The 12,524-nt window shown below is 42.2% G+C and overlaps 1 protein-coding gene across 3 annotated transcripts in view; it reads left to right on the top strand.

Annotated features, from left to right (window-relative positions):
* The window catches only part of snx9 (sorting nexin 9), a 113,008-nt gene that overhangs the window by 19,380 nt on the left and 81,104 nt on the right, over window positions 1-12,524 (top strand). For all 3 annotated transcript variants that reach the window (XM_033025066.1, XM_033025068.1, XM_033025067.1), the window contains exon 2: window positions 8,787-8,873. In XM_033025066.1, coding sequence (XP_032880957.1) covers window positions 8,787-8,873 — 87 coding nt within the window. The remainder of the gene's footprint in view (window positions 1-8,786; window positions 8,874-12,524) is intronic.

Here is a 12,524-nt window from a genome sequence, read left to right on the forward strand (position 1 = left end):
AGGTTAGTTCGAGAGCCTGATGAAAGTAGCTGTTGTAACGAGTCGAGATACTTCAGCATTGCATCATTAGACACTTCAGGTATTCGGTGACATGCTGAAGTTCTGTAAACCTTTAAGAATATCAAGGCACTGGTGTGTCTTCATGAAAATACATGCTGAGCTCAGGACAAGTCACCAGAAATGGTAACGCTCAGTAATTTGAAGTTGCTAACTCTCTTCACCACTAGCCTCCTATGAAAAATACCATGTGATCTCCTGATTTCCCCTTTCTGAAATCAATGATTAGGTCATTGGTTTGGTTGACTATGAATGTGAGGTTGTTGTTGCAACACTGGTTGTTCTCTCTCCCTCTCTCTCTCTCTCTCTCTCTCACACACTGACCCATCAACACCTGTGGAGTCGGCACCGAATTCACTGATGCCATTGGAGCTGTGCTTATCCATGACGTCATGGTTGTAACGAGCGTAGAGTAGGGGATGAAGCACGCAACCTTAAGGCGTACCTGTTTGGAGTTTAGTGAGGAGGAGATATTGTTACCTATCCGCACTAAGTTCTGTCGATTTTATTTTGTTTATACATTTATTTTAAAGTCAAGGCTCTAGTTTCAAAGGGAAGTACAGAAACCCAGGTCTTGGAGTTTGGTGATGCGCTTGATGTGTTGAATGCCAGGCTGTAGATAAACAGCCTATTGTATGTTTTCCTGTTATGAAGTTAGTCCAGCACAGAGTGTAGAGCGAGTAAGATAGTATCTGCTTTTGATTTTGGGCGGTGGGTGGTGAAGCAGATGAAGGATATTTCTGAAGCACCAGGTGGGTTTGCGCTGTACTGGGCTTTTCAAAGCAATTCATTGCCGTGGACTTTTGGTCATTCATGGAAACAAGCCTTCATTACTTTGCTTCTTCTTCTTGCGTATGGCGTGCACAGCCTATAGTTGTAGATCAAGGGTAGACATCCAGGCCAGGACAGCATCAGTTACTGGGTGGATGGCTTTGATGCCACCAGGGAAAAGCCTCCATGAGCAGTTATTCATGATGTGTGGGATGATCTAGTCTGGATGTCTGCAATCGCAAGCAGGGCTGTCTGTCATCCCCACTTATGCAGGTGATGGGCTGTTCTTGCATGGATGGTGCCGATTCTGTTCAGGGTTAGACATTGCTTGCGATGGAGGTCAAAACCCGGTAGTTTCACTGTGGGGTCTGTGATGACCTCTCCGTTGTTGGTGTTAGCATCTTTCCAGGCTCTGCGTCACTCCGTCTTGGAGTCAAAGTCTTCCAGGGATTTAATGGAAGACCCGAAGGGTTTGTGGAACTTCAGGCTCATGTTGGGCATATTGTTCAAGTCAGCATGGATGTGAAGGTCAGGGTTAGCCTCGATGGTGCACAATCTTTCAATACTTTTCTCACTTTTACACAAAGCCCTTGGCAATGTTACCTCAAGGGTTGTTTACCTTGTAAAAGATAATTCACTGACATTTTTTAAATCTAAGGTAAGTTCACTGCTGTAAGAATTGCAGAAACACAAAATCTAGGTTATTTTATGATTTGTGCTGACAACACTGCAGGATTGAGAAAGGGAACTGAAAATTGTACTCGTGCTTACTGGTAACATTTCCAGGGAAAGTAGACTTGCAGGTTCAGCGCAATGGTATGTTAGGAAACTGTTGCCTCTGCTCCAGTTACAGGGTTCAATCCTCCAATGCTTTCTGCTTGGAGTTTATATACTCTCCCAATGACTGCTTGGGTTTGCTTTCCCTCTCCCATCAGGCAACGGTATGGAAGTGGATGCACACATTCAGATTAAGGGAAAGTTTCTTCCCAGATGTTATCAGGCAACTGAATCATCCTATCACAACTAGCGAGCTGTCCTGAACCACTATCTATCTCAATGGTGACCCTCAGACTATCAGACCCTCAGCCTGAAGAAGGGTCTCGACCTGAAACGTCACCTATTCCTTCGCTCTGTAGATGCTGCCTCACCCGCTGAGTTTCTCCAGCATTTTTGTCTACCTTGGACTATCCTTGTTCAGACTTTGCTGGCTTTACCTTGCATTAAACGTTATTCCCTTATCATGTATTTATACATTGTAAATTGCTCCGTAGTAATCATGTATTGTCTTTCTGCTGACTGGATAGCACGCAACAAAAGCTTTTCACTACCTCGTTACACCTGATGATAACATAAATTGAAACTGGATGTCATGGTTTCCTCTCATTTTCTGACGACATGAAATTGGTAATTCAATTGACCACTGTAAATTTCCTCCTTATGTCAGAAAATGGTGGAACCTGTGCAAGTTGATGGGAAATGTGTACAGAATGAAATGCCATTCATCGGGTGTATGATGGTTGGTATGGACTCTGGTAAAGGGCCGTTACTGTGCTGTGTGATTGTCTTCAGTAAGTGTGGCAGGAATGAGAAGACTCTGAGAATGAAGTTTGGCTCGGAGTTTGCCAGATGTTACCTGTGGAAGAGCTTGGGGCTCGTGCACTTGTAAGAATGGAACCTGGAGAAATTGAGGCAGGAATGGAGAAATATTAAGGAGGATAATGCAATTGAGTTGCACTGAAAGCTCACCAGCAACAAAGGCATTGTAATTCCAGTGTGGACAATGTCCTTCTACTTCCCACAGTTGGTTGGTTAATTAACCTCCGTAAATTTGCCCCAAGTGTGTTGGGTAGAAGTGGAATCTGAAGGAAGTTGATGATAAAGTGCAATTAGTTTAAATGAATATTTGAAGATTGTCATGGCCTTCGGAGATTTCATGAAAGGAAGTGGGTTGTCGTTGTGCTCTCTATTTAAAGACGTCAGTCAATAGTAAAGAAAAGGGGAATGTTAGTGGAAAGAGATTCCAACCTTTGTTGTATTACTCTGTAATTGTTTGGCTTGCAAAGATTGATTGGAAATATTCATTTGGGAAGGATCAGCTACTGAATCTGTCATTAGAACATTTTGTGTCCCTCCGAAAATAAACTTATGGGAGATCAAGTGCAGACAGAATGTGTAGGAGGGAACTACAGATGCTGGAGTAACTCAGGGGGACTGTCGGCATCTCGGGACAGAAGGAATGGGTACCGCAAAATCCTGCTTTAGAGTCAAGCACCTGCAAGCGACAGATTTGTAATGGGAGGAAGTATCCTCCACCACATGGGACAAGCAAAATAGAGGAAGTTGGTGTAGGAAGTCCTGGTTAAAAATTCAGTTGATTTCAGGACTCCAGTTTATGACAATATCTGAATAAGGAACTGGTTCAGTCTGATGAAGGGTTCTGACCCGTAACGTCACCTGTCCATGTTCTCCAGAAGTGCTGCCTGACCCGCTGAGTTACTCCAGCACTCTGTCTTTTTGTGTAACCATTATCTGCAGTTTCTATTATAATATATTCCAGCCTGTTTGACAATAGACAATAGGTGCAGGAGTAGGCCATTCGGCCCTTCGAGCCAGCACCGCCATTCAATGTGATCATGGCTGATCATCCCCAATCAGTACCCCATTCCTGCCTTCTCCCCATATCCCCTGACTCCGGTATCTTTAAGAGCCCTATCTAGCTCTCTCTTGAAAGTATCCAGAGAACCGGCCTCCACCGCCGGTTGTAGTACTTGGACAACAGTTAGTACTTGTTTTATTTTAAGTGCGCCATTGTGCATTTTGTACAAATTGATGGAGTTATTGAACCATGGATAAGAGGTTAAGACAAAGAAATGAAAACTTAGTTAAAAGAATAACTTTCATGGGTTGGCTAAAATGTGATGTGGATGAAGAATGAATTGCCTGTCGGTATGTTGGAATCTGCATGATAACTTGGTCCCTTCATTCCTGGAAAAAGTAATATTCTTGGTAGATATGCAATAATAGAGACTGTGAAGAGGATGGGTAGGGGAAAGTCAGATGCATGTTAGAATTTAAATGAAAGTAGCTCCCTGAAAGTCTCAACGAAAGTTGATAAAGTGGCAAAGAAGGCGCACAGTATGCCCGCCTGCAATGGATGGCCAATAACTACAAGAAACTGGAGGTTGTGCTGCAAGTTTATAGAACTTTGGTTAGGCTGCATTTAGAGTACTGTGTGCAATTTCAGTTGCCCCAATACAGGAAGCATTTGGAGGTTTTGTAAACTGCGCAGAAATAGTTTACCAGGATACTGCCTGGATTGAAGCTATAAGCCGAGTTTGGACAACTTGAAATGTTTTCTCAAGAGCTTCAGAAGCTGAGGGGAGACCTGTTAGGGGATATGGGAAGAAGGCAGGCACGGGTTATTGATTGGGGACGATCAGCCATGATCACAATGAATGGCGGTGCTGGCTTGAAGGGCTGAATGGCCTCCTCCTGCACCTATTTTCTATTTTTCTAAGTTTATAAAATCATGAGAGGAGTAGATAGGGTAGACAGTCCGAACCTTTTTTCCTTGGGCTAAATTGTTAAAGACTAGAGAATACAGCTTTAAGAGGGAGAGAGTTTAAAGGAGATATATGGGGCAAATGTGCCTGGAACTCGCTTAACGGTGTGCTGGTGAAAGCAGATACGCTAGTAATGTTTAAGAGGCTTTTAAGGGATGGAGCACCAATTAGGGATTAGTTTACACATGCATTATATTCGGCACAGTTTTATCGAGGGCTGAAGGGCCTGGTACTGCCCTGTACTGTTGTATGTTTATTTAAAGTAGTTGGAACATTATGGAAGAGTGGGAGGCTAATGGGAGGGACATTGTAATAATGAAGTGTTTTAGTAGGAGGTAGAAGTGTGTGGTGATAAAGAGAATGTCTCATTTGAATCATATCCAGGATCTTAAGGTGGGATTTAAAACTAAAATGTGTGAAAAGTGTTTTAATTCAAAACAGATTTTTGTTTTTTGCCTAGTTGAAAGCGAGTCGGCATGTTGTTCCTGTGCTTGGTAGATTCACCATGTTGTACACATCAGTAGCAAATAATGTGCCTTGTATCCCAAGATAGTTGAATTATCTGTTTCTCTTAATTGTACTGATTCCCCTCTCCTACTTTTAAGGGGCTGTCCATCTGCGGCGACCTAATTGGCGAGTTTAGCAGAGTTTGAAAACGTGTCATGTTAAAGACCTCCTGCGACTATGTTGAAGACTACCTTCGACTACCCTCGATTACCTACGAATAACATGCCGACCTACTTCGATTATACCTACGAGTAAAAAAAATATTGATTTTGTTTTTCCCCCCATGGCGACCTTTTTTTACTAGCAGGCATTTTTCGGCATGTTGAAAAATACGCCGCGACCTAGCTGAGGTTTCAAGTACGAAGGGACTCCTCTCGAGCATGAAGGAGAGTTACAAAAACCTCCTAGGACCTTGTGTCGACCATGCTGCAAGTATGAATTCAGGGCAAACTCTTCTAAACTCGCCAATTAGGTCGCCACAGTGGGACAGGCCCTTTATTGTCCAATCTGCTATTGGCACAGAATGTCCTTGTTGATACTCTAGCTGTTGCTTCTCAATCTTGTAACAAGTTTAAAGTGGTCACACCACCCTTCCTCTAATGTGGGTGATTTATGAAGGATAAGACTACCGCATTTTATATTGGTACTGTTCACTGAAGATTGAGCTATGTATTGAAATGCATTGCTCCTGTCAAGTGATTATGAAGTCCTACGAATGAAAGAAACTCTTGTAAATGCACACGGTTTAAGTTTAGTCCAATTTGATCATCAAAGTAGAAATAAAATTGGCATAAAACATTGTCTGGAGCTGCAACATATGTTACCACTTTGTTTTATCAATTTTAATTTTTACATCCGAGATTTTGAAGTTGGCATATCATTTTATTCTGGAGAAACTCAGCGGGTGCAGCAGCATCTATGGAGCGAAGAAAATAGGCAAGGTCCTTCGCTCCATAGATGCAGCTGCACCCGCTGAGTTTCTCCAGCATTTTTGTCTACCTTCGATTTTCCAGCATCTGCAGTTCCTTCTTAAACAAATATCATTTTATTCGGTGAATTTTACAATACGATAGAACTTTATTGACCGCAGGGGGGAAATTGATTTGCCAACAGTCATAAAACACAAAATGCATGAAACATTAAATTTAAGTTAAGAATGGAAAGGATTGGGGATGTGCAAAGTTTCGGGGGGGGGGGGTCAGTCTACCCCACGAAAGAAGGGGGAGGAGTTATACAGTTTGATAGACGCAAGGAAGAAGGATCTCCTGTGGCGTTCTGTGCTGCATCTTGTTGGAACCAGTCTGTTGCTGAAGGTGCTCCTCAGGTTGACCAGTGTGTCATGGAGGGGGTGAGCTGTATTGTCCAGAATGCTCTGCAGTTTGAGGAGCATCCTCCCCTCCAAGACCAACCTCCCGTGAATCCAACTCCAACTCCGCCCCCAGGACGGAGCCAGCCTTCCTGATGAGTTTGTTGATCCTATTGGTGTCCGCGGCCTTCGCCCTGCTGCCCCGGCACACGGCAGCGAAGAAGATGGTACTGGCCACCACTGATTGGTATAACATCTGCAGCATCTTACAATAGATGTTGAAGGAGCGGAACTTTGTCAGAAAGTACAGCCGGCTCTGTCCCTTCTTGTACTGGACCTCAGCGTTCCTGGATCAGTCCAGTTTACTGTCCATGTCAGTAAGGTATTTGTACTCCCTGGTAAACTGCACATCCACACCATTGATGGGGATAGGGGACAGGGGTGTTCCTCTCCTCCTAAAGTCCACCACTAACTACTTAGTCTTGTCGGTGTTGAGCTGCAGGTGATTCAGCCCACACCGCTCAACAAAGTCGTTGACTACACTCCCCGCACTGATGCTGTCCACAATTGAAAACTTCTACAGGTGGCAGAAGGCCGAGTTACAGTGCATTCAGAAAATATTCAGACCCCTTCACTTTTTCCACATTTTGTTACGTTATAGCTTTATTCTAAAAAGGATAAAATTAATTTATTTATCTTCAATCTACACACAATACCCCATAATAAAAAAGTGAAAACAGGTGTTTAGTAATTAAAAATAAATAACTGAAATATGACATTTACATAAGTATTCAGACCCTTTACTCAGTACTTTGTTGAGGCACCTTTGGCAGCGATTACAGCCTCAAGTCTTCTTGGCTCACCTGTATTTGGGTAATTTCTCCCATTCTTCTCTACAGATCCTCTCAAGCTCTGTCAGGTTTGATGGGGAGTGTCGATGCACAGCTATTTTCAGGTCCCTCCGGAGATATTCGATCGGTTCCAGTTCAGGGCTCTGTCTGGGCCACTCAAGGACATTCACAGACTTGTCACGAAGCCACTTCTGCGTTGTCTTGGCTGTGTGCTTAGGGTCGTTGTCCTGTTGGAAGGTGAACCTCTGCCCCAGTCTGAGGTCCAGAACGCACTAGAGCAGGTTTTCATCGAGGATCGCTCTGTACTTTGCTCCGTTCATCTTTCCCTCGATCCTGACTAGTCCCAGTTCCTGCCGCTGAGAAATATCTCCACAGCACGATGCCGCTGCCATCATGCTTCACTGTAGGTATGGTATTGGCCAGGTGATGAGCGGTGCTTGGTTTCCTCCAGACGTGACGCTTGGCATTCAGGCCCAAGAGTTCAATCTTGGTTTCATCAGACCAGAGAATCTTGTTTAGGTGCCTTTTGCCAAACTCCAAGCGGGCTGTCATGTGCCTTTTACTGAGGAGTGGCTTCCGTCTGGCCATTCTACCATAATGGCCTGATTGGTGGAGTGCTGCAGATATAGTTGTCCTTCTGGACGTTTCTCCCATCTCCACAGACAAACTGTCAGAGTGACCATCGGGTTCTTGGTCACCTCCCTGACCAAGGCCCTTCTCCCCCGATTGCTCAGTTTGGCCGGGCGGCCAGCTCTATGAAGACACCTGGTGGTTTCAAAGTTCTTCCATTTAAGAATGACGGAGGCCACTGTGCTCTTCGGGACCTGCAATGCTGCAGACATTGTTTTATACCTTTCCCCAGATCTGTGGCTCGACACAATCCTGTCTCAGAGGTCTACGGACAATTCCTTCGTCTTCATGGCTTGGTTTTTGCTCTGACATGCACCGTCAACTGTGGTCCTTATATACACAGGTGTGTGCCTTTCCAAATCATGTCCAATCAATTTAATTTACCCCTGGTGGACTCCAATCAAGTTGTAGAAACATCTCAAGGATAACCAATGGAAACAGGATGAACCGAAGCTTAATTTTGAGTGTCATAGTAAAGGGTCTGAATACTTATGTAAATATGATATTTCAGTTATTTCTTTTTAATTACTGCAAAAACACCTGTTTTCACTTTATTATTATGAGGTATTGTGTGTAGATTGATGATTTAAAAAAAAGAATTTCATCCATTTTAGAATAAAGCTGTAACGTAGCAAAATGTGGAAAAGTGAAAGGGTCTGAATACTTTCTGAATGCACTGTAGATCTGAAGTCCGAGGTGTAGATGGTGAACAGGAAGGGAGAGAGGACCTAGTGGGGCCCCTGTGTTGCTCACTACCATGTCCGAGACACACTTCTGTAACCTGACATATTGTGGTCGTCCAGTCAGGTAGTTGGTGATCCAGGACACCAATGGGGCATCCACCCGCATCTTGGCAATTGTAATGTTTTGTTTTATTAATCAACGGCACAAATATTCCACAGAGTAATGTGTAGTTTTATTCAAACCACTGCGAACTTTGCCTCTATGGCTTAACTTTAACTGTGATAAAAAGAAGTCTTGCTTACAACCACTGCCACAAGAGGCTTGATTAAACGAAAGATGTGGTGAATTTTACTGCTATTTTCTATCAAGAAAAATGAGACACCATTCAACTAACATTATTTATTTGTCATTGAATAGGCCCGTGTTTTGTACGGCTTCGCAGCTGAACCTGGAAACAATGAGTTGACAGTCCAGGAAGGAGAAGTCATCACTATTGGCAATCGGGTAATTCTATTTCTAGTAATTTTCTTTATTTTCCTTGGTTTCTTTCAAAAACATATTTTAACAACTGAGGCAATTAAAACATAACTTTCTTTGACACATTTCCGCTAAAGAATTAGTTATTCTCATCTCTCTTGGCATGAAATTGAGTTTTGATTTTGTATTAACTTGTTGTTTTTAAGTCGACCCTTTTTGGATTACAGAGGTTGTACGTTAAGCCTGGTAACGTTAAACAGGCTCTGTCTGAAGAAGGGCCTCGACCCAAAACGTCACCCATTCCTTCTCTCCAGAGATGCTGCCCTTCCCGCTGAGTTACTCCAGCATTTTGTGTCTAACTTTTGATTTTACTGTCTGTGAAAAGTCATACTTTGCTGACGACTGCTTCCCTGTGTTGGACCTTGCTTGTTATAAATGTTTTTCAGCATCAGGAAATGGGAAGCATTGATATGCATCTAGCAAGTACAAAATTAGGAACAAAGCAAGACTTTGTCCAAGATAGGGTGTGAATACATTTTGCTGCTGGAAGAGAGAGGCTGGCAAGGAGGACTTTGAAATTATCAAGAGTTTGTGGCAAAATATAGATTTGGCATTAATTCCTTTCTATTTGGAAAGATAGTCAGAACTGAAATGATTTTTTTAAAATAAAAAAACCTTTGCTGTTAAATCAAAGATTTTTGCCATGTGGATGCACGTTACTGCAGCATTTACTCGATGGAACAGATTCTACAGAGAAAATTGTGTGACCTGTCATTAAGCTGGAGAGGATGGAGAAGAGATTCACCAGGATGTTTTCTGGACTTTTTCTTTGGAGCGTGGGGACTGAGAGGTGACTGTATTGAGTGTACAAGATGATGAGGAGCATGGGAAGGTGAACACACACTCTTTATCCCATGGTAGACGAAATACTAAAACAAGGCGGCAAAGATTTCACGTGAGATGGAAGAGATTAGAAGGGTACCTTGGGGGCAATTTCTTCACTCATGTCTGGAAGGAGCTTCCAAAGGAAGCTATAGAAGTGGATTAAATTGTGCCTTCAAAGTTGTTTGGACAGATCTAGATAGGAAGGGTTTAGAGGTCCTTGGCAAATGGGACCATCCTAATATGCCAACTTGATCGGCATGTATAAGGTAGGGTCGAAGAGCCAATTTCCGTGCTGTACAGCTCTATGATCCTTTTTGTCTCAGAGAAACTTCGTAAGCTGCACCCTAATTAGCAATTGGTTTTGTCATTGCTAGAGCCAAGGAAGAGAGCTGGCTTTTCAGAATTTCTGACATGTGTATCTATCCTGTTAGCTGAGGAAATGGTGTTTAAGTTGAGCATTGGTAAAAGGGGACAAGTTGATTAAAATGTAAACACCAAAAAAAAGATGCAGTAAGAATGAAATGAAAACAAAATGCTGGAAATATTCAGGTTGGGCAGCAATGTGGAGAAGGAAACAGTTGATGCTTCAGGTCAGTGGTTTGTCCTCAAACAGAGGGTTTCCTCCATTTTAGCTTACTTCATTCGATGCTCACTCTGTTCTTCCCTACATTTTAAGAAGCCAAATCCAAATTGGGCGGCTGCCTTGCAGAATACCTTTGTTCAGTCCACAATGCTGACCCTGAGCTTTCAATTGCCTCTCATTCCAATTCAGCATTCATTTTCCATGGAACTACGTTTTTGGCTTTGCATTGTTACAAAAAAGCCTTATAAGCTGTACACCTTTCATTTAAGCATATTACAACTTCTGGATTTGCTGTGTAGGAAGGAACTGCAGATGCTGGTTTAAACCAAAGATAGACACAAAAAGCTGGAGTACCTCAGTGGGTCAGGCAGCATCTCTGGAGAAAAGGAAAGGGTGACGTTTCGGGTCGAGACCTTCAGACTGAGAGTCGGGGGAAACGGAAACGAGAGGTAGTTATAGAGAGGTGTAAAACAAATGAATGAAAGATATGCAAAAAAGTAACGATGATCAAGGAAATTGTGGAGTCCACAAGGGTCCATTGTTGGCTGTGGGCTAGGTGATAACAAGTTATACAGACAATGAAATGTAACAGGATGACAGTGATACTAGTACGACAACTAGATTGGGGAGGGACACAGAGAGAAGAGAGGGGATGCTCGGGTTACTTGAAGTTAGAGAGATCGATATTCATACTGCTGGGTTGTAAACTGCCCAAATAAAATATGAGGTGCTGTTGCTCCAATTTGCAATTTGGACCCTGCTGAATTCAAGAATTTTAGCGAGCCAGCCTCTTTGGTACATCAGAACCAGCTATGCAGCTCAACCTGCTGAGTATTTCCAGGTTTATTTTATGTTTCGCATTATGTTTTGTGTTCCAATCTCAATAGAAAATAGTTTCTGCCCACCGTTGTCAATCCATCATTCATTTTATAGATTTTAATGAATTTCTGTTACTTCAAAGAAATACGCCCCTTGTTTAATTGAATTTTAATTTGACTGGAATTCCTTTGAAAAAATGTAATTTAGCCCTGTAATTCTAATAAATGCTGAAGAACCAATGTCTCGTTCATGTGATTCATTGTTTAGAATTTGCATTGCTGTATTTGCAGTCAATTTGTTTCATACAACTGCAGCAAAAGTTCCATGCCTTCTTTATTCCAGCTTCTTATGAGTAATATTATAAACATAAGCATTTATTTTGTCTTTGTCAACCAGTTTCTTGATTTAGGACTTGCATAAAAGCTTGCATATTTTCATTTCCATCTAAGATAGCTGTAAAATCTATGATAACCGCACCTTTCATTTTTTTATTGCATTTTAAATTTTAGCGTGCTTATTTTATTCATGCATTTATTGTATGAAATACTAATTTGCCCCTATGCCTTTTGCATTAATTCTGCCTTATTCAACTTAGCTTCACACTTCCTGCTTTTTCAGCACGACCCTTGTATTTCCTGCATTTTGTTTGAACCTGCTATATTCAGGAAATTTTTAATAGACAGATAAACACATCATTCAGCAATAGCATTGAGTTTCTTTCAGCTGAAAATAAAGATTTAACGAATTGAAGGATGTTATTAGGAAATAATAGAAAAACAGTTGGTAAGATATCATCCTAGAAGGATTCATCGATAGCTTTTATTTTACAATAGATAGCAATTCCCCCTACTCCTTACCTTTCACCTCATTAGTCGGGGTGGGAGATTGCAACCTTCCCGTGGTCCACCCTGTTTCGACTAATGCAATCAACCCGATGAATAGATCAAACAAACAATACATCAAATAGAACAAGTTGACCTACAACTTTAAGCTGTGCAGGCCATACGTAAGAAGAAGAAGACCCCATTAGCCATCGCATACAGCACATAATCCTCTAACATTTTTGCCACCTCCAACGGGATCCCACCAATTCCCATCTCCACCCCTTTCTGCCTTTTGCAGAGACCGTTCCTACTGCAATTCCCTGGTTAACTCATCCCTTACCACCCAAACTACCCGTCCACTGAAACTGCAGGAGATGCAACACCTGGCCCTATCAGAGCTGCCAAGTAGTACCGATTTTCCATATTTTGTACAGATATGTGATAAGAATACGGATTTGCTTTGTAGAATACGGATTTTTTATAAATCGGCCCGACTTCCTGTTTCATCTTACTGCTTAAAAAATGCAAGGATATAAAAAGTCATACTGTAACTCTAAATATTATAGC

Source organism: Amblyraja radiata, chromosome 8, assembly GCF_010909765.2.
Source record: "Amblyraja radiata isolate CabotCenter1 chromosome 8, sAmbRad1.1.pri, whole genome shotgun sequence".
Taxonomy (NCBI): Eukaryota; Metazoa; Chordata; class Chondrichthyes; order Rajiformes; family Rajidae; genus Amblyraja; species Amblyraja radiata.